At 50.8% G+C, this 21340-nt stretch overlaps 1 protein-coding gene across 3 annotated transcripts in view; it reads left to right on the top strand.

Moving 5' to 3' along the window:
• The window catches only part of SRRM3 (serine/arginine repetitive matrix 3), a 175553-nt gene that overhangs the window by 68387 nt on the left and 85826 nt on the right, over positions 1 to 21340 (top strand). For all 3 annotated transcript variants that reach the window (XM_038375813.2, XM_043499447.1, XM_043499448.1), the window contains one exon: positions 16371 to 16624. In XM_038375813.2, coding sequence (XP_038231741.1) covers positions 16401 to 16624 — 224 coding nt within the window. In that variant the 5' untranslated portion in view covers positions 16371 to 16400. The remainder of the gene's footprint in view (positions 1 to 16370; positions 16625 to 21340) is intronic.

Here is a 21340-nt window from a genome sequence, read left to right as displayed (position 1 = left end):
CCTAAAAATGTGGGGGAAAAAATTGTGTGTGTGTGTGTGTGAGTGTGAGAGAGAGAGAATTCACCGGAATTGTGAGACGGGGTGAAACGGCCACTTGTGTCTGCATCATAAATGTGAGGCAAAGACAAATCAGTCTCCCTCGCCAGTTTCACCAGCCGTGTAAATTTTGGGGTGCTCTAGTAACAGGTTTGTTTTTCCCCACCCTTGCAAAAGAAAAGTTCTGGATGATGTCTAAGAGTGTGGTTCTCAAGGGCTCCTTTAGCTTGCTGCACTGAACCGGGTGGGGGGATCTCTAGACCAGTCACAGTTTGGGTGTGTCACTAACTCATGATGCTCAGAGCATAATGGGCCAAATCCTGAGCATCCACATCCCCCTGCCGGATGCTAAAGGGAGTGTGGGTGCTCAGCACTCTTTAGGATTTGGCCCGGCATTCTCTGTCAGGGCCTGTCTGTCTTGGAGGTATTTGAACTGATGAATGAGGCAAATTACCCCATCTCACCCCGGTGCAGGGCTTCTACCCACAGGGTTTGCACTGCTGCAAATATGCCCACATTAGACAGGGCCTAACACTCTTCCCTGGGTTATGCCCTTCTGTCCTTCAGCACAAGGATGCTGCTGCCATAGGAAGTAAATTATCCTTCCTTTCAGTAGAACCTGGAGGCCTCGGCTGAGATCAGAGCCCTCTTGTGTTGGGTGCTGGACAGACACGTAGTGAGAGACAGTCTCCACCCTGAAAAGCTTATGCTCTAAACTGAAGAGACAGACGAAGTGGAAACTGAGGCCCAGAGAGGGGAGGTGACAGGACCAAGGACACCCAGCAGGCCAGTGACCGAGCTGGGAATAGAACCAACACCTCCTGACTCCGTCCCATCCCCTGTAGCCCCCTGAGCAATGGAACTCCCTTTTGTCAGCGCAGCTCTGACATCTGACGTCCTGGGGGTCTACACTGCCACCTTCTGCTCACACACCAGCCTCTCTCTCCAGTCGCCCTTTCAAACTCCCCTGGGGTTCAAATCGCTTATTTGACATACAGAGGCCATGTGGAAACTGGGTTGCATCTGAGGGGGTGTTTTACAAGTGCTCGGAGCTGAAGGTGACAGAGATGATGAACCGGAGTTGGCTGGGGAGTTTCGCTGCATTATGAAAGCCCATTGAGTCTCGGAACTGAAATAGGTGGAAAGCAATGAGGTTACAGAAGGATTTCTGTAGAAATGGCACCTCCTGGCTAGTGAGGGGCTCATGTATTTATAGACGGATGCTGTCTGTTGGAGTCCATCCATATGTTCACCAGTCCTGGTGCTGATACCCGGGTGCTAAAGGGAGTGAGGGAGACAGAGCAAATGTATTGCCTAATCTCCATGGATAGGGGAGGAGACCCTGCTAAACAGCCCTGTGTCCCCTGTGCTGGTGGAATAATTGCTGACTGCACCTGGTTTCCACTGTGGGAAGCAATGGGGGAAGCGTTTGTTGCAGAAAAATAACAAGCATCTCTGAGCAGTGGAGCGAAACGATGGCGGAAAAACAAAGGGATCTAGGCTCAAGGTGGGCGGCAGTATTGTTAGGCCCAATGCAGAGATGGGTGAGATGCACCCAGTCGCCAATCCTCTCCCCAACTAAGCTAGCCCCAATTTCAGCCTCAAGCCCTGTTCCAGAAGTGAACTGGTCCAGCTCTGAGCCACCCAGGGCCCCAGTGGGGTATGAAAATCAGAGTAGGGAGAACTGGTCCGACCCCTGGTCTGAACCTGAGCCCTGCCCTTGAGCCAGACGGAGCCCCAGTCGCATCTATGCAGATTCTGGGCTCCATACGGGCCTAGCTGGCTGATGTTCTGGGGCCTGTGGCATGCAGGAGGTCAGACTGGGTGAGCTAATGATCCCTTCTGGCCTTACAGCCCCTGTGTTCTCCTGTTGCTTTGTCAGTCCAGGAAGGTAACACCAAGGTCTGGTTTTGCACAAGCTGTAAACCCTGCCTGATGACTTAGCTGGATTGGGCCTCAGGCCCCAGGTGCAAAGCAGCCACCACTTCCCTTGCTTCAAGGGGGAGCACTAAACCAGGGCAGCCCAAAAAGGAGTAGGCCTTGCTTGCTCAGGGCCCAGCCAGAGTGCTTGTCCCAGACGCTGGTTTAACACCTCCTCTCCCTGTGAAAGGGGAGGAAATCTGAGCTGAGGTGGTGATAGAAACATCTCCTGCTCTTTCTGCAGGACCTCAGTGGTCCAAGTAGTCAGGATCTACGCCCGTGGGCACAAAGCTTTAGGAATCTCATCCCTATTCAGCAAAACACTTAACACGTGCTTGGCTGAATCAGGGCCTTAATGGATCTGATTCCAGGAGTCTCATCAGGATTCAAGTCAAAGCTTGCCCACCTTTTCCTGTTTGAGGACAGATTACCTGGGAAAGCCGCATAGCCAGGGAGCACGATTTCATCCATCTGTGAAATGATTCGGTGATACTTGCACAAATAACATTGTACAGCCTTTCAGGAGGGCTGACTGTAGCAATGGCCGCTGGGTAAAACATGACAAAATACAGATGGCTGCGGTGTATTCCCATGTCACCTTGACAGATTAAAATGTATGGGGGCAGGTAGGACATCTGGTGGTTGGGATCCAAGCGATGTTTCCACAATTAAAGTGATTTGGGCAGGTTGGTAAGTTTCAGAGTCTCTGGGAGGTAAATCTGAGCTGGTGGAAACTCTTCCCGTGTTCCATACAACTCTGATACCTTTGGTATAGCAGGGAAAGCAGGTGGGCTTCAGGGATTTAGTAACACCCGCAGCAGGACATGGCTGCAAGTGGCTGATTTGTATTCACTCGGCGATAGGGCCCCTCTCATCTCTGAATCTGAATACATCGAAATATTGCCTCAGAAAGTGGACTCTATTGAGGCATGTGTGTTTGGAGTGGGGGTGGGATCTTTGTCTCTTGGTCACTCTTTCTTTCACCTTCACGTTTCTGTTTTCTCTCATTCATGCCTCTTTTTCCCTCTTTCATTTTCTCTTTTTTTTCTCACTTTCTCTCTTTCCATCTCTTTTAATGCTCCTCCTCTCTTTCCCGAATCCTGTTCTCCCTCACAACCACACTGGTTCCCTCTTGCTCCCCAGCAGCTCACCCCAGGAAACACCCCTGCATCAGCACTTCCCCCCCCATTCCGCCATGCACGACCCCAGGCTTGACTGTCCCCTTGAATTCAAGGGAGCAAACAGGGGACAAGATGCTCCCACTAACCTACAAAAGGGCCGGGTGCTGATCTTGCTGACCCTGGTTTTACACCACCAGTGTAACTGCATTGGCTTCAGTGGGTTTACTTCTGATTTACACTAGTATCAATGAGACCGGAACGAGGCTCCAAGAGAGGCATCTGAATGGGGGGGTGGGGAATCCACCTAGAGAAACACCAGAAGCGTCTGGCATCCCTACAAAGCTTTGCATCATCAGTGACAAGACCCATTGACTTCAATCAGACTGTTCATATCTATCTACCTATCTATCCTGTGTTCATCTCTGGGGTTCAGTATGCTGCTGGTCAGGCTGCTTGCTTAGCAACGCACTGTAAGAAGAATTTCGCTATCACAAAGTTCTATGGAGGCAATATTTCATGGATTTTTGTCAAGTATCAGGGGGTAGCCGTGTTAGTCTGTATCCACAAAAACAACAAGGAGTCCGGTGGCACCTTAAAGACTAACAGATTTATTTGGGCATAAGCTTTCAGGGGTAAAAACCCCACTTCTTCAGCTGCATGGAGTGAAAATTACAGATGCAGGCATAAATATGCTGACACATGAAGAGAACTTGCTTCTCTTCATGTGTCAGTATATTTATCTAATCCTGACTGTGGCCTCTGAGTCCTATTGTAATAATAATAGTAACAGTTCTTGGATCAGCCTCTATGGGGGGATAATGATCCTGACTGTCTTTGCGATCTACTGATGAATTTTGATGAGCTGGTCATGGGAGGCAACATAGAACAGAAAGAGCTGGGTATTCTGATAATGGTTATTTCCTATTATCAGATAATCATATCCTGAAATCGGAGGTCAAATCTGATTACTGCCAATCTAGGGGAAATTACCTTGCCACTAGCCCATGCTCTGACTGCCAGCCCCTAATTTTCTAGGAGGAGCTCATATCCAACTGCACCTACTTTTAGCATGTCCAAATCATAGACTGGATGCTTGAAGTGTAGATGGATTGAGGGGACTTTTCCCAGGGACTGCACTGGGAAGCAGAGCTGAGGACCTCCCATTAGGGAATGAATTATTTTTTCAAGTACCCTCTTTTTCCTGTAGCTCTTTAAATATATATTAATAGAGAGAGAGAGAGACAGTGCTTGACTGGCACTAGCATGATTTCGTACACCAGTGCATAAGCAATAGAGTTAAGATGACTGTTTAGGTGCACCATGATGGAATCATGAAATAAATACTACTGTAGTATTCGATGCAGGCTTTAGACTACATTTTGACCCCAAGATTTTGTACTGTGTAATTAGCCAGCTGTATTATCATATTTTCACTTGTCTTCCTTGAAGCATGTCTTTATTATTTATTTCTGTATTGCAGAGCAGGGATCAGGGCCCCATTGTGCTGGCTGCTATAAAAAAAAAACTATAATAAAAAGATGGTCTCTCCACTGAAGAGTTTCATCTCCCATGATGTACCACGCAGCTCAGTCAGAGGGAAGACCACATTGCTTCATGGGAGAGGTAGTTCAGCCGGGCAGCCTGTCCCGCAGTGGAGAATAGGGGCTTCAGGGCACCTGAACTACAATTCCCATGAGGCAATGCAGCACCATAGGGAAATACAGTTTCATGTTGAATTGACTCAAAAGGATCAGTTCAACAAACTGAAAGGGCTCTGTATTATCCCCCCTGTTTTACAGGTGGAGAAACTGTCACACAAAAGGGCCCTAGGCATGTGCTTAACTTTTCTCATGTAAGTCCCACTGATTTCAATGGCAATGCTCAGGTGAGTAAGTGGAACATTTGCTTAAACGTTGGCAGAATCAGGGGCTAAGTGGCTTGCTCTAAGTCACACAATGGGTCTGTAGCAGAGGCGGGCCCTACAGAGGAAGAATGGGTCTAGTGGTTAGGGCAGCGGCCTAAGACTTGGGTTCACTTCCTTAGTCGCTGTGTGGCTTTGGGTAAGTCACTTAGTCTCTGTGCCTTGGTATCTATCTGTCCAATTTCAGAGTAGCAGCCGTGTTAGTCTGTATTCGCAAAAAGAAAAGTTGTACTTGTGGCACCTTAGAAACTAACAAATTTATTTGGGCATAAGCTTTCGTGAGGTACAGCTTATGCTCAAATAAATTTGTTAGTCTCTAAGGTGCCACAAGTACTCCTTTTCTTTTATCTGTCCAATGGGGATAACAGCCTTGCCCTGCCTCCCAGGGGTGTTGTGAGGATAGATACATTGCAGATTGTGAGGTGCTCAGATTCCATGGCAAAGAGGGCCCTGTAAGTACAGGAGATAGAACCCAGGAGTCCTGAGCAGAGCTGTGTGAACCCTTCCAAGTGCCATTCAGAGCTGGCTTATGAATGTTTTTTGTCAGAACAGCTTTGTGTGGGTTCCCAGGCTCTGAAGTGTAACAACATAAAAAGTTGGGGTTTGATCTTCCCAGCTGGATCTCGCTGTGCCCCACAAGCCAGTTCTGGGGTGGTGACATCAGGAGTGGGAGTACTGGCCATGCTGGACTGAGCCCTACGATGCATCCCATGGGACCACGGTTGGTACTCAAAGGCCCTCGGTGATGGAAAGACTCAGCAAGATCTCAGCTACCCAGAGAGAGACCCCAAAATCCCTATCCAGCTTCCCTGAACATTATGGGCACAGACCCTGAGTGGCCTATCAATGGCTTGCAAACAGATCAGACTCCAGCCAGAGCTGATTTCAAGTGTATCTGAGCTTCAACGCAGGTGCTGTTCACACCACTCATCCCAACTCCTGATCCTCTTCTCTAACCACTGTGCAAGGCTGCTTGGCACTGCTTTACCGTGTGTCCCAGAACGATTCGAGCTGCAGTGACTTTCAGTCCCAGGAGAACTCATAAGTAATTCCCAGGAAGGAAGGCGGCAGGAGGCTGTGGCCTTACACAACCGGACTGGGGAGCCTGTCTCCTCCCTGAAAGGAACTATCCCAAGGTCTCTCATGTTCAGGCACATCTAATAACATCTGGCTTTAAAATGCAGGTTCCTCCATTCAGTTCTCCAAGGATGCTTTCAGTACTGCAGCCCTGTGGACAGCTTCCCCTACACAGATATAGGGCCAGCTCTGCCCTTCCCAGCCCAGCTGCGAGGGCAGGAAAGTCCTAGCAGAGCATGTGGCATTTCAGGTGATGCTGTCAAGACTCAAGCCCACAATGAAGCAACTTTTGCACTTGTGAAAAGATGCCAATATTTGGTGGTCTCATTTAAAATTCCCCAGAACATTACAGCATCATGTCTCTAGACCTGACAGTGAGGGGGTGGCATCAGAAGTTAGATCAGTGGTTCTCAACCGTTCCAGACGACTGTACCCCTTTCAGGAGTCTGATTTGTCTTTCATACCCCCAATTTCCAGCTCACTTAAAAATGACTTGCTTACAAAATCAGACGTAAACGTACAAAAGTGTCCCAGCACACTATTAATGACAAAGTGCTGACTCTCTCGTTTTTACTATGTAATTATGAAATAAATCAATTGGAATATAAATATCATACTTACATTTCAGTGTAGAGTATATCGAGCAGTATGAACAAGGCATTGTCTGCATGACATTTTAGTGTGTATTGATTTCACTAGTGCTTTTTATGTAGCCTGTTGTAAAACTAGGTGAATATCTGGATGAGTTGATGTCCCCCCTGGAAGACCTCTGCATACCCCCAGGGGTACACATATCCCTTTTTGAGAACCACTGGATTAGGTAGATTAGATGATATAGGGATGGATAGATGTGGGGAGACAGAGCTAGAGAGAGGTGCCTATGCTAAATGGTTATAAGGGGACATCCCTGGGTATGTCTACACTGCAGCTGGGAGTACCCTGGGTAGACAGGCATGAGCTAGCAGGGCTCAAGCTAGCGCACTTGTAGCATGGACATTGCTGCAAGGCCAGAGGCTCAAACTAGCCATCTGAGCTCAGACCCAGTGTAGACACCCAGTGAGGGAGCTGGGCCTGCTCTAAGGATTGCACGGCTGACACCTGGGGATTATCCAAAAAGGGCTTGCGTCCGTCCCAAGGAATCACAAAGGGTTTCAGCCGAGATTTGTAAAAGAGGCGAGGTGCCTCCATTTTTCACTGCGTGATTTGTGATGTCTTAAAGGGGCCTTGATTAGCAGAGAGTGTGGAGCACCTGACCTCTGAGAATCACGTTGATTATTTGCTATGTCAGACCTCTCCATTTCTGGAGACTTCTTTGGCAACAGAAAGAATCACTGAACGTCAAAGACAAAGACTCCCAGTTTGCAGATTTGATTTGATTATTAAGGAGAACAATATATCCTATGAGCACTAAGCACTCAGATAGGGCTTTTCAGCCACGAATCCCAAAGCATTTTACAAAAAGTGGCTAAGTATCATTATCCCCATTGTATAGAGGGGGAAACTGAGGCACAGAGCAGGGCAGTGACTTGCTCAAGATCACTCCTGGCAGAGCCAGGACTAGAATTCAGGGCTGGAATCTGGAAAACTAGATGCCCAAAGTTTACAGCCCTAAATCCCTATTTAGGCACCTGAATAAGCACCCACCAGTAGGAGATGCTGGGCTTGCTGCTCTTTTGAAAATCAGGCCACAGAACTCCTGGATCTAATCACAGGAGAGTGCTGCCTAGATCCGCATGTACAGATCAGGCCATCTCCCTGTTGTACAGACAAGGCAAGGTCCTTGGACTCTGTTTCCCGGTGGAGTTGGGTGGGTAGGAAAGACAAGTGTGATATTTCTCCCTAGAAGACAAGAGCCTGACTTTCAAACCAGGAAAAGTCCAATCTGAGCCTAACATGGTGGTGGATGCAGAATGTCACAACCTGCATAGGATGCCCAGGCTGAGCGTCTCATTGGCCTGATTGAATCAGGGAATCCTGGATCCAAAACTATTTACGTCTCTCCTCCTCGGCCTGCGGGAAAGTTGGCCGAGACCCAGGTTTCTCATTCTGGCTGAGGGCACTGCTGGTTATTTTTGGAGGGCAAAAAAAAAGAATGGAATTTGATGGTGGAGGAAGGAGACAGGGACACGTGAAGGTGAAAGAGCAGGAGAGAAAAGAAGGGAGGAGCGAGAGGGTGATAAACCAGAAGTGGTGTTCTTCTCTCACAGGCTTTTCCTCTCCCATGGAAAACAGATGCCGGGGAGGAGGGTGGGGCTGCAGGGAGACCCTGGACACCCATTTTGGCCTGGGAACCGTTGTCCCATGGGTTAGAAGTGCTGAGCAGCGATCGGCAATTCCAAGCCTGTTCATTGATTAGCTCGTAGCCGGCTGTGTGGCCAGTATAGAATCGCCTACACGTATGCATGTGCCTTTTTCACCTCTGCCCCAGCGTCGGCTATTCAAAGGCTCTTCCACCCGCTGGCATGGTCCAGCCGTTAATAGTCCATACTGTGCTTGGTGAATAATGGCTCTTGCTTGAATGGCACCTCACCTCTCTAAGTGCTTCCCAAACTAGGAGGGGGATTGTCAAGGTTCCTTCCCCACTCTGAACTCTAGGGTACAGATGTGGGGATCTGCATGAAAACCTCCCAAGCTTACTTTTACCAGCTTCCCCAAGGTGCAAACTATTTTACCTTTTGGCCTTGGACTTTATCGCTGCCACCACCACCACTACGTCTAACCAGTATAAAATTGGGAAAAAGCCTGTTTGGAAACGTCTTTCTTCCCAAATCCTCCCAAACCCTACACCCCCTTTCCCGGGGAAGGCTTGATAAAAATCCTCACTAATTTGCATCGATGAACACAGACCCAAACCCTTGGATCTTAAGAACAATGAAAAAGCAATCCGTTTCTTGAAAGAAGAATTTTAATAGAAGAAAAAGTAAAAAGAATCACCTCTGTAAAATCAGGATGGTAAATACCTTACAGGGTAATCAGATTCAAAACATAGAGAATCCCTCTAGGCAAAACCTTAAGTTACAAAAAGACACAAAAACAGGAATATCCATTCCATTCAGCACAGCTTATTTTCTCAGCCATTTAAAGGAATCAGAATCTAACGCATCTCTAGCTAGATTATTTACTAAGTTCTAAGACTCCATTCCTGTTCTGTCCCCGACAAAAGCATCACCCAGATGGGGGGAGGGGCTTTGTTTCTCCCTCCCCCCGGCTTTTGAAAGTCTCTTGTCTCCTCATTGGTCACTGTGGTCAGGTGCCAGCGAGGATATCCCAGCTTCTTAACCCTTTACAGGTGAAAGGGTTTTGCCTCTGGCCAGGAGGGATTTTAAAGGTGATCACCCTTCCCTTTAGATTTATGGCAGGGACTGAGCCGGCTGTTGTGCAGTGGGGAAGGCAGTGGGCTGGGATTCAGGAGTGCTAGTTTCCTGCCCCTGTTGTGTGGCAGGGGCAAGTTTCTGCTCCAGGCTCCTGTTTCTCTTCCTTGCACGTACTGAGTGTAAGCTGTGCAGTGCAAGGCCTGTGTATATACCGTGCAGCACAGTGCGCCCCTGATCCCAGCCGAGGCTGCCAGGTGCTGCTGCAATACATACAACAGCAACAGCCTACAGTACTGCAGAGCTGTAGCCACTTCTGGGGTGGGGCCTGGACACTGTTGAGCAGCACACGACGACCCCAGCTGACAGTGTAGAACAGGGGATGAAGGGCAACGTATCTCATGGAAACTATGGGGTGAATGTGGACAGGTGGAAAGAAAGAGCCAGGGCTGGGATTTGACCGAGCCGCTGTTTGGGGGGCACAGAAATGTGCAATAGGGGTCCTGGGGCTGATGGAACAGCCCCAAAAGGAGTGGGGGAGAAGGGGTTCCACTCCCATCCATCCCATCCTGAGCAGCACTCCACTAGATGCAGGAGGATAGGCTCAGAGGATTCCCTGGAGAAAGAAGGAATATCCGGGATGGGGGCCTTGCTTGGGGCACCTAAAGCCGACCCCAATGGGCCTTTAGCAACCCCTTCCCCCCCACACACACACTGGCAGAAGACTTGCTATTGGAACTTCAGTGACCTCAAGAGGTCAGGATCACTCCCCAAAGAGACAGCCCCTCCCTCAGCACAGGTCCCTGGTGCCCAGCCGAGGCACCGAGTGAGTGCTGGGTCCAAGGGAGGGACGCCCCCGTCTGAGTCTTTAGCTCCACCTGGGGGAGGGTCTGAATCAAAGTAGCGGCAGATGTGGCTCCATGGGACCCGTGCACTAAAGAGTGGAGCCATGGCGTGTCCATGGCTGATACAGTCATGTCAGAGCCTACAAGGAAGGTGTGTGCGTCTCTGTGGGTTCACGATCAGCTGACAGAGAAGGGATGGGCTGTGAGGTGCTTGGCATTGCAGCCCGAGAGGCAAATGGTCCTCCGTGCGATTCCCAGAGGGTCTGGAGGATCAGATGCAGTGGGATCTCTTGGCCCTTTAATCTCTTTGCCCTGGGGATCAAACCAGGCAGCTCCTGGAGCTGTCACTCAATAGCATGCAGCTATAGACCCCAGTGGACCTGCTCATATGTATTACACCCATTCACTGTAGCAGCATGGAGTTTAGGGGTGTCCTGCAGAACTCCTGGCTTTGCTTGGGCTCAATACTGGCTCAGAAATGTCTTGTAAATGTCTTGCACCAGGGGATTGCCTAGTAAGTGAACTCCGAACAGGTGCTGTTAGAGATCAAAGGTTTCAGGAATCATATCTAGTGGTTAGAGTTAAGCCTCCTTCAGTCTAGTGGCTCTCGGCCGCTGCCTCGCTTGGGTGAGTCACTTAACCTTTCTGTGCCTCAGTTTCCCCATCTGTAAAATGTTTGAGGGCATTTATCTGGCAGACCACACCAGTACGCTTTTCCACTTGGACAGCAAATGACTGGGGACCATCAGATTGCACCTGAGCCCCTGAGATTTAGGGGTGGGGGCAGGGGATGCTTCCCCTCCTTCGATCCCTGTAACTGCAGTGAATTGCTCTGAGAAGATGGCTGGCTCCAAGCCCCAGTGAGAGGCTGCCATCACCCAGATAAACTTCCTCTAGGTCTTTCTGAAGCTGACATGGTTGGCTGTGCTGCTCCCCCATGAGTGATTAGCTCATTAGCGTAACAGCTTTCCCCAGCAGTAGGCGAAATTTTGGAAGCAGGTTGGGTGCCGTGTTACAGCTGGGCCATTTCACTGGCAATTAATCTTCATCAGAACAGCCTGGCCCGGACTGCCACTGCCTCCCCGGACATGAGCGCCTCTTGACCATTTTCCCAGCCCAGCCAAGGGGAGACGGCTTCAGGACGGGGCCTGGAAGGGAGCAGAAATGCCGCGGCGGTGTGCGAGAGGCGGATGTGAACTGGGGCCAGGGGTTCACCTGCTCTGTTCATTTACAGTCATTGTCAGCAGTCCTGGAATCAAAGTGTGAGGCGTGAGTCAATGCACAGGCCACCGGCTGTTTCAGAGGTGCCTGTGTCCTCCATCCAAGTGCTGTTGCCTACTGTGAATGTGGGTCTTTGGAGGGTGCTAGTGTGTGCGAGGAGAGAGGGAGGGGATGAGCTAGACCCTGGTGTTTGGAGCTGAATGCGTGGCTGGTTTGCAGGAGGCTTGTGGCTTGTAGAATCACAGGGCTGGAAGGGACCTCAAGAGGGCATCTAATCCATCACTCAGCTGTGGACTCAGTTCCCATCTCTGCTGTAGACTCAACTGGCAGATCACGTAGGGCCAGATTTTTTTCAGAGCCATGCAGCCAGCGTGCTGAGCTTTGAAAAAGTCCAGCCATTAATTCTCACCTCACGTTGCATCAGAACCTCTGAATTTTCAGCTACCCGCTGGGGCTTCCCCTCTCCAGTTTCACTTTCCAGGCTCTAGGAGCATCCCAGGCATGAGTTAATATCTGATGATCAAATAAACTAGATAACAGCGTTTCTTGAGAGGAGACTCACTCATAAGAGAGATGCAGGAGCAGGAAACTTTTCATTCTGGCTAGTCAAGTTAAAACAAGCTAGGCTGGATTTCACTAGGCTTCATCCGCCCAACAAAGCAGTTACGGGCTAAGGTAAGATTTTCTTGGCTCCGACCACAAGAGGAAGGGTGGCTTTCCGTATGACCCCAGTGCTAAGCGGTGTGGTTAAGCTGATTTACACCAGCTGTGGATCTGGCCCACTCCTGTTCATGCCTCCACGTGTAGGGCTACAACCATGGTACAGGGGCACCTCAGCAGAGCTGTGATCAGAGGCGCTTTGCCCACCGGGGTGTGGGGGCAGTGGCCCCCATGCATGCTGGGAGCCATGAAGGAAATTCCCCCAAAAGGTGGAATACACCCCAGTGATTCCCCTTTGGAGGTGGAGCTCCAGGCTCCTTCAGTGCCCCTGGGCAACAAGGCAGCACGTGGAGCATGGGCTAGTGGGTAGGGCACAGGGCTGGCAGCTAGGAGAGCTGTGCTCTAGTCCGGAGACTGCCACTTACGTGTTGCATGACCTTGGTCAAGCACTTTTCCATTCTGTGCCTCCACTTCCCCTCCGGACCTTTGTCTGTTTAGATTGTGGTGGTGTCCATCTTGGCTTCATGCTGTGCTTTCCCATAGCCCTGCACTGTCCATGGGCCCCCCACACCTTGCCCTCCCCCCCCCATGGTATAGTGCCCATGGCAGCCAGCATCTCTGGGCATAAGGCCCTGGAGCTCCCCCCCCTTCGAATGGACAGGGGTGGCTGGGGGGAGACAGTGGGCATTGGGGATGGCTTTTTCTGCACAGAGTCGGAGCCGTGTTTCTCACCCCCCCCAAGCCTCCCTCCACTTCCACATGCAACGAGGTCCTTAAAAGCTTCCGCCCAGGCTGCAACAGACGGCTGCGTCGCCTGGCAACCGGCAGTACATTAGATCGAGTGAATTAAAATAGCTCTGGATGTTGACCCTTTGCAAACAAAAGTTGGAGCAGTTAACGAGCCCCGTAGCTGCCACTTGTCCCTGTGCCCCGTGCATGGCCTGGAGCCACGCTGCCAGGGAGCAGCGTGCCGGGGCCTGTAGGCCAAACCCTGTGGTCCTGACCCAGAACCCGTTCCTGGGTGAATTACACCCCCAGGCGCTTTACAACACCTCGGTAGCGCACAAGGGCCTTGAAAGGGGGAACCAACCCCAGGGGATACCTCCCCCCACCTTGAAACACAACAGCCCCCTACACCAGTCCTGCGCCCAGGCATTGACCCCCACTGTTACAAAGGGAGAAACTGAGGCACAGAGCAGGGCAGTGACTTGCCCAGGGTCACAAATGGCTTCTGTGGCATTGCTGGGAATAGTGCCCAGTTCTCTGGCGTCCCAGACCGGTGCTTTAACTACTCCGGAAGGACAAGTGGCTCAGTTTGTTATCCATATGTAAAGAGATGACTGTACAAGTTCAGAGCTCTGTGGGGGAACAGACAGAAAGAGGGAGCAGATCCCATTAGCGTAATCTGTTCTTAACTGGTACATGTATTGTGCCCATGAGTACGATTTCTGTGCCAAGGAGAAAAGGCCAAGCAGAGTGTCCTTTGGGTGGGGAAGGGAGCTGGAAATGGGGTTAGCACGGGCATCTCCTGCACCTGTAGAAGGGACACTGGGCCAGTCTCTCTGCACAGGGCCTCGGGGAGTTGGGCCTGGCCTGCCCAGCTGTGCCGTCTCTGAGATGCAGAGCCCTACTGACCTCTCTAGGCAGGCCCCCAGCGCGCTCAGGGCATAGTAGCCGAATGGTTTGGGCCGTTTCCTGCCTGGATCTGTTGATCATTGATCACCCTCTCGCAGCAGGGCAGTCCCAGTGTGGCCCAGGGCACCCGAACCAGGACTCCCATTCGTTCCCAAGTAGCCTGCCAGGGTGGGCGCCTGGATGCAGGTTCCCTTAGGAAGCAGGGGATTCAGCGGCTGGCCAAGGCAGCCTGGAGAAGTCGCTCCCTCCAGGCTCCAGGAGGTGGTTTCCCTTCTTGTGCCGGCGGGTGGAAGGAAATGACTGGAGTGTGGGCTCCTGGCCAGAGCCGTGGGCTCTTAAGGTCCAGCTGAGGTTGGGCTCTGGAGGAGAAGAGCCATTCGCCTTGGGAGGAGAGAACTCCATGGCCATTGAAGTCAGCGGGGGTTTAACTGCCCCCTCAGCGATGGGCGTCTCTCTGCTCATTGGCAAAGTGGGCCACGAGTTTGGGCTTGTGCTGGGCTCCTCTCTGCTCCCGGTGCTCAGGGCGCAGCAACAAGAGCCATTGATGCATCTGCCTGAGAGGGCCAGACGCTCATCTCGGTGACACTGAGGTGTTCCGGGCTAGCGCCCTCAATTTCCCCACAGTGCATTGCTGCAAAGCGGCGGACGCGCAAACCAGACTGAGGGGAGTTTCTTTGTCCCAGCTCTGGAACTCGCACATTGAGATTGCGAAGCAGGTTTCCTTGTCTCTGTCCTCTAAATACGGGGAGGCTGCAGGAGGTTATGGGGTACTTGCTCCCTGTACTGGGGAGATGCGCCTGCCTTTTTTCTAAGCCATGCAAACTGCACACCCAAGGCTTTTTGCAGTGGGCACCTGATACGAATAATTAAGTTTTATACTTAATTTCATAACCTACTTTCCAAGAGACACGCAGTAGCCAGATTTCATCTACAGGCTCTAGGGATATTGGAGGCTGCACGGGTGCCTGGTAATTTGCTATCGGTACCTAATCATTGTCTCAGCTTGCAGGTAGCTGTGGCTTTCCTCCCAGCACACCCAGCTCTCGCAAACCTTATCATTAGCTGAGGAGCGCGGCTGGGGTTTTCCTGCAATGTGGTCATCATAGAACCACCTAGACTTGTGCAAAATGCACCGTTTGAGCTTGTGTTTAATGAAATAATCCAGTTCAACAAGATGACCCAAGGACTGATGGTGCTTTGCTACCACCAGGGAATCAAAAAAGATGGCTTGGTTCAGCAGTGCAGAGAGATCTCTTCTCAAGCTGCATGTCTCGGGCAAGGGTGGAGAGGAGGGTAGAATTGTATAAAAGCTATCGGAGACGGCTGAATCTGACTTCCCTTGAAGCCAGTGACTAAACTCCTTTTACCAAAGGAAGGATCAAATTAAGATGCGGGGAAGCTGTTCTGAAGCAGGTTGAATGCTACCACTACCAGAGGGGATGACTGACTGGTGTGTAACCACCCCCCTGCTCTGGCTGTCTGTTAGCACTGAAGCCTGGACTTCTGGCTCTAAAAGCGAGAGCCACTGCTATGTGATCTTAACAACCAGTTCTGTAGCTCTTAGGCAATAGCAGATTCACACAGCTCTATGCATGGTCCAGCCTTCACAGGGAGACAGAAGAGCTGCATTGTAAATCTGGCTACAGTGATAAGCACGTGGGTTGCCTTACAGTGAATACAGGTTTGAATCCCAGCTGGGTCAGCTCTTCTTAGATTTTCCAGGGGTAGGTGACTACGGTCTTGTGGTGCTATTTGAAATGCAGCTCTCCTCTAATGAGGGGCTATATTAATACCTATATTGATACCTCCTCATTCCAGAGACCTGCTTCCTTGTGTGTGTCAGTCAGATCTGCTGGCTTTAGGAACCAAAATGGGTGGTGGCTACATTTCATTCCTGTTGGCCCTCCTGATGCATCAGCAGCAGAATTGTTTGCAAAGTTCCAATAAGTTAAACCCTACATGGAATCCTAGTTTAGATATGGGGTGGTGGCTGCGGAGTTGTGATCCAGGGCAAATAGGCAGACAATGGGGCTGTATAGATGTCACCAACAGCATGGTTTGGCCAGCAGAACCTTGATTACTGGCGATGATGTAGAAAGAAAAGAACCCAGCTTGACTCTCAGATCCCAGGCATTTGCTAGTAAACTGATCAGGTTTGAGCTGGAAATCCTGTTGACATGATGAACCCAGATGCCATTTCTAGTCTCTTTGCTGAGTAGGGCCTCACTTTCTAAAGCCATCCAAGTTGGACCTCGCTGCAGTTGGTCCAGGGATGGGATCCCCTATTGAAGGAGGGTTTTTCACGTGATGCTTTTATTGCTGGATGACATGGGATCTGTGCCCACTGCTCACTGTCCTTTCATTTGCATCCCCATGACTCCAGGACCCCTCCTGGATTAGAATCTCCTTCTCTCTCTGACTTAACGGCAGCTGCCCTGCCTGGCTGCCGGCGTCCGTCCCCGATGTGCTGAGAAGCAGATTAGAACAGCTCGTCCCCCATTAAGCTGTCAGTATTAATTTAGCAGAGTGGCTTAATGCTCAGCTGTATATTTTTTCCTTCCTCCTGGTTGGGGAGAGGGAAGCTGGAAATGACTTACCATGAATTTGTTTCTCTCCCTCGCAGGGGCTGCGGAGTTGGAGGGCACACGCTGGGATGGCCCTCTATAACAACGGGGCCAAGATGCCTTCCCCCCAGGAGGCGGCCAATGGCTTTCCCCAACCCGGCGCCTCCGGCACCTGGCACAAGCCGGAGGAGGAGGCGCGGCTGGTGGAGCCCAGCCTGGTGAAGAAGGCTCACCGGGAGATCCTGGATCACGAGCGGAAGCGGCGGGTGGAGCTGAAGTGCATGGAGCTGCAGGAGATGATGGAGGAACAAGGGTGAGTGATGTCCTTCTGGAGGAGGCTGCTTTCCTGAGTGTGGCAGGGGGGGACCGTTTCTGCCCTAGCAAAGCCCACACCCTATACTCCAGTCTAGGCACACTGCTCTCCAGCATTGCACGGTCCTAAGAGGCTACTGGAGCCAGGCCAACTGCAACCCAGTACATCACACCTGGGAGCAGGTCATTAGCCATCTTCACCCACAGCAGGGCAGTGCCTGGGAATCCCCGGTCCCCAGCCCCATATTCAATCCACTAGACCATGCTGGATTTCTCCACCACTCGCCACTCTGCATTCTAGGCCAGGGTTGCTCACGTTACGGCCTGAGAACAGGAGGCCTTGGTAATAAAGACGTATCCTCTGTCTAGTGCTTAATACATCTCCAGTGCTCGACAGACGCTGGCCCGAAGGATCAAAAATAGGGGCTTCAAGTAAGGCCCCTGTGGCTGAATGTAGGTGGGTTTTACAAAAGTGCCCAGGTGAGTTAGGAGCAAAGGTCCTATTGACTTGAGTGGGGTTTGTGCACCTACATCCCAGAGGCATTTCTGAAATCTGTAGCTAAATATGGATCTTGGAGACTAAGCTGTGGCTCCTCTGGTTGGAAACATTGGCCATTGCCTCATTCCAGCTCTGTGTTATCTGACAAGGCAAATGCTCAGCTCCTCGAGGTGCTTAGGTACCTAATGCCTATTGATTTCAATGGAAGTTAGGAGCCCCAAAACCTTTGAGGATCTGGGCCAAAGTGACTTAGCCCAGGAGCACAGAGCAGTCAGTGTCAGAGCCAGGATTAGCACTCAGGATCTCCCAGCCCCGGTCCCATTCGTGCAGACTGGTGGTCAGTCAGAGGAAGCAAAGGAGAGGCTGGAATGGCAGAAAGGTTGGGGTGCAGGGTGGTTCATGCGGTGGGTTCTCTCCCTTGTGTGGCGGTTTGGGGTGTAAGACTGGGAAAGCACCAAGGTTAAACTGCTGCTACCAAACCAGAGGTCCTGGCAGATCCACCCCAGTGCTCCCAGATCCTGCTTGTGCATGTCTCAGCGCACATCGTGTTCTCCCGGGAACACAGGGATCAGACCCATGGTCCATCTCACCCAGAATGCTGCCACCCAGATGACTAGCACGTGGGTCTCTTCTCCATTCCCTCTTCCTCCATCCAGACCACCATGCTGCTCTATGCCCTCAGGGGATCTGTCCCAAAATATTTTGGGGCCAAATCTTACTGAGCCCAGGCCTGTGGGTGCACTGCAGAGTATGATCAGAGACAGGCAGATAAACAGAGGGACAGTGAGATGCATCGTTAGCCCAAAACGTAATGTGTCCATGTTTTTCTGTCCTGCTCAGAAGCTACAAGATGGCTAAGTGGCTGCCCCCTGGTTCTGAATACCCTCTCTCGGTCTGATCACAGGGTAACCGTCTGCCTCTTCCACACATGACCCTTCTTTTCCATATCTGTCATTATCTCCCAGCCTTTTCTGACAGCGTCCCTCCATAGGCATTTCTCCAGCTGGGTGGGCAGGCAAGATGCCATCTGCACTGACAACACTCAGAGCTGTCTGGAGCAGCCAGTCTGGGGCATTCACACATGGAGAGAGGCTGTCTCCATCATTCCATCTCCAAAGGCTGGTCCAGAGAGCTTTGCAGCAAGCCCAGCCCCATGCCAGGTGCACGGGCTGGCAGCACGATGGCACAGGGTGTATCTTTTAGCAGGGCGTAGATGGGACTGGAGAACAGGCAAAGTTCAGCCACCAGAATGAATCCAGAGGAAACGCCCAGCTGACTGAGTTAGGACAGCATCCCAATCAAAGCAGGGCACACGTGGGCATATCTAATCATTCAAGCTCTGGGCAAGCTAGAGGGTGTGGTTTGCATTGGGAAAAGAGTTTGGTGATCATATTTCAATTAGGGACATAGGAAACTCCAGACTGGATCACACCCATGATCCATTTTGTCCAGGATCTTGTCTCAGACAGTGCCCAGCACCAGATACCTCAGAGGAAGGTGCAGGAAACCCCACCATAGCAGATACCTGCCCCCCATGAAGGTCTCATCCTAATTAGAGATTGATTTAAGGCCTGATGCAGGAAGTTTAATATCCCTTCCAAAAATATATTAACATTAACCATTATAACTCCGTATATTCTTGTTATCCATATCCCATCCCTCTTTGATTCTTCCTAAGTTTTTTGGCCTTGGCCGCATCCAGTGACAATGAGTTCCACTGTCTAATTATGCATATTTCAGCCGCAGTTGTTCCCTGTCTGGGTTAAATTCTCCGTATGGATGGGAGTCCTTAGTCTCCATGCAAAGGCCCACTGGAATGCCTGAAGGTATTTTTGAGAGACAGGGCTGTAGAAATGCATGTTTTCTCTGTTTGCTAAAATTTTCTTCTCCCTTTTCTTTGGCGGAGAGGAGGGGGTGCCTTTCAAAAAGTCTTACTGAGAACAAAGGCCAAACGCCTCATGCACGTAGGGTCCAGATTTTCAAGAGAAGGTGCACGTGGGAGTGAGTGGGCATGAATATCTGGCCCTAATCTCTTCTGAAAACTGGACTTTGATCCTCGTTGACACCCAGTGCTCACAGTGCTTTTGGCAAGATTCAGGTTTAGAAATTCAGTGCTGCAGGAGTAACATGGGTTTGAAATGAAAAAGGATTATGGGTTACCTGTACTATGAGTGAGTCATTGACTAGAACATAAGAATGGTCACACTGGGTCAGACCAAAGGTCCATCTAGCCCAGTGTCCTGTCTTCCGACAGTGGCCAATGCCAGGTGCCCCAGAGGGAATGAACAGAACAGGTCATCATCAAGTGATCCATCCCCTGTCACCCATTCCCAGCTTCTGGCAAACAGAGGCTAGGGACACCATCCCTGCCCATCCCGGCTAATAGCCATTGAGGGGCCTATCCTCCATAAGTGGAAGGATAGCTCCGTGGTTTGCTTGATTGCTTGCAAGAAGCTAGACCTGAGTGCAATTCTCTTCTCAGATACAGACTGGGTAAGTCACGGCATCTCTCTGTGCCTCAGTTTCCCTGTCTGTACCATGGGAGTAATAGCCGAGCCTTGATTCTCTTGGGTGCTGTGAGGTTAAATGCAGCAAAGATTGTGGCATGCAGCTATTAAGGGACTTGCACTTCGGTACCAGAGTTGGGTACACAATGGGGTGGTGCGTTGCGTGGGTTTATGTTGCAAAGTTTATCTCTGCCAAGAGAAGTCCTCGAGCCTTCAGTGGGGGAGGGGGGCAACATTCTGCTCTCAGATCACCGCAGCAGGGATTCTGATCTCCCGGCTAAACTCTAGCTTGGTTTCACACCTAAGTGGGGATTTGCACTAGAAACCCTGTTTGAAACCTGATCTGGCCACATTCTTGGTTAGACGCTGCAACTGTCTTTAAAGCGAAATCTCCAACTCAGTGCAATGGCCGGCGTAGAAGGGAGCTAAACATAGATTCGAATCTAAGTGATCTATCTGTGTCCAACTCCCCAACCCCTGAATCTCTCCATGAGGATGTCCCCCGGAGCCCATGTCAGCTCTGCTCCTGCTCAGTGCATCACTCCAATGGCTGATGCCGGGCCGGGCCTGACATGTGCCCAGCCTTCGATAGATAACCAAGTTCCTGCACTGCTCCACAGCCAAAAACTGACCTCCTCCCGTAGTTCGCAGGGCTTGGGAAAGAGGCTGTGGAGAAAATAGAGCAGCTGGCAGGCAGCTGAATGCTCCATGGCTTGGTTTACAGTGGAGATGGGAGAGGGTGTTTCTTTGCTTGCTTTGTTTACAAGAGTGGTGAAAGTAGCTGATAAATTATTGAGTTTTTCAATTATTCCCTGGCCTCCAGGGGGGCGGAGGTGGCAGGCACTTGACATGCTCTGGGCACTGGGTGAGACTGGATTTCACGCTCAGCAGCCAAGGCAAACGCTAGGTGTGATTCACCCCTGCTGGGCTCTCCTGCGCACCTCACCCCCAGCCCGAGCCTGGCTTGTGTTGTCTTCCCTCTGCATCGTTAGGGCTGGAACAAGAAATAGCAACAGAGATGAGAGGGAAACCCTATGGCTGGCAGGTCTGTGTTGGCTTTGATAGCCCTTCCGTGGAATGGCTGGGGGACCACATGGGGAGAATGTAACGACCGGTCTAGTTTGTTCTATGTAGATGCTTCTACCATGCTCGTCATCTGAGCACCTTCCTGTCATGCATCAAGCCATGTGTATATTCATCATCGAAATCCCTTGAGTCCAGTCTGGTTTGAGGGTTGGGGAGAACCCAAAAGCCTTTTAGGCCTTGGAATTGATTCCGTTTAGGTTAACAAAAGGAGTCTGAATTTGCGTAACCGCCACTAGCACAGGGTGGGGCTTTGTTGCACTCTAGTGGCTGGTCAGCAATAAGAATATAAGAGCCTACTACTGCTACAGGCTCATGGAGCTTTAGCTCAAGAGGTAGAGACTCTGGCTTTTTTTAGCATGGCAGGTGCATGGTTCAAATGCTGCTGCTACCTCGTTTTAAAAGGTGTTTTTTCCCTCGGAAATGTAACTTCCTGGATTGGTAGTTTTTCCAAGTGATTCAGTTAAAAACATATCTCTCTGGCTAACGGACCAAGTCTGGTCCTTGTGCCAGATACAGCTGCTTGGCTGGAAGTAGGGGGTACATACATCACAGCTATTGTAGTGATGGGGCCAAAAAGGAACCTCAAACCAACTCTCCCCACTCCCCTGAATACTGGAGAATAGGG

This window comes from Dermochelys coriacea, chromosome 17 (assembly GCF_009764565.3).
Source record: "Dermochelys coriacea isolate rDerCor1 chromosome 17, rDerCor1.pri.v4, whole genome shotgun sequence".
In the NCBI taxonomy this organism is placed as follows: Eukaryota; Metazoa; Chordata; order Testudines; family Dermochelyidae; genus Dermochelys; species Dermochelys coriacea.
The sequence above is the reverse complement of the archived record's forward strand: the minus strand, read 5'-3'. Positions and strand labels throughout refer to the sequence as shown.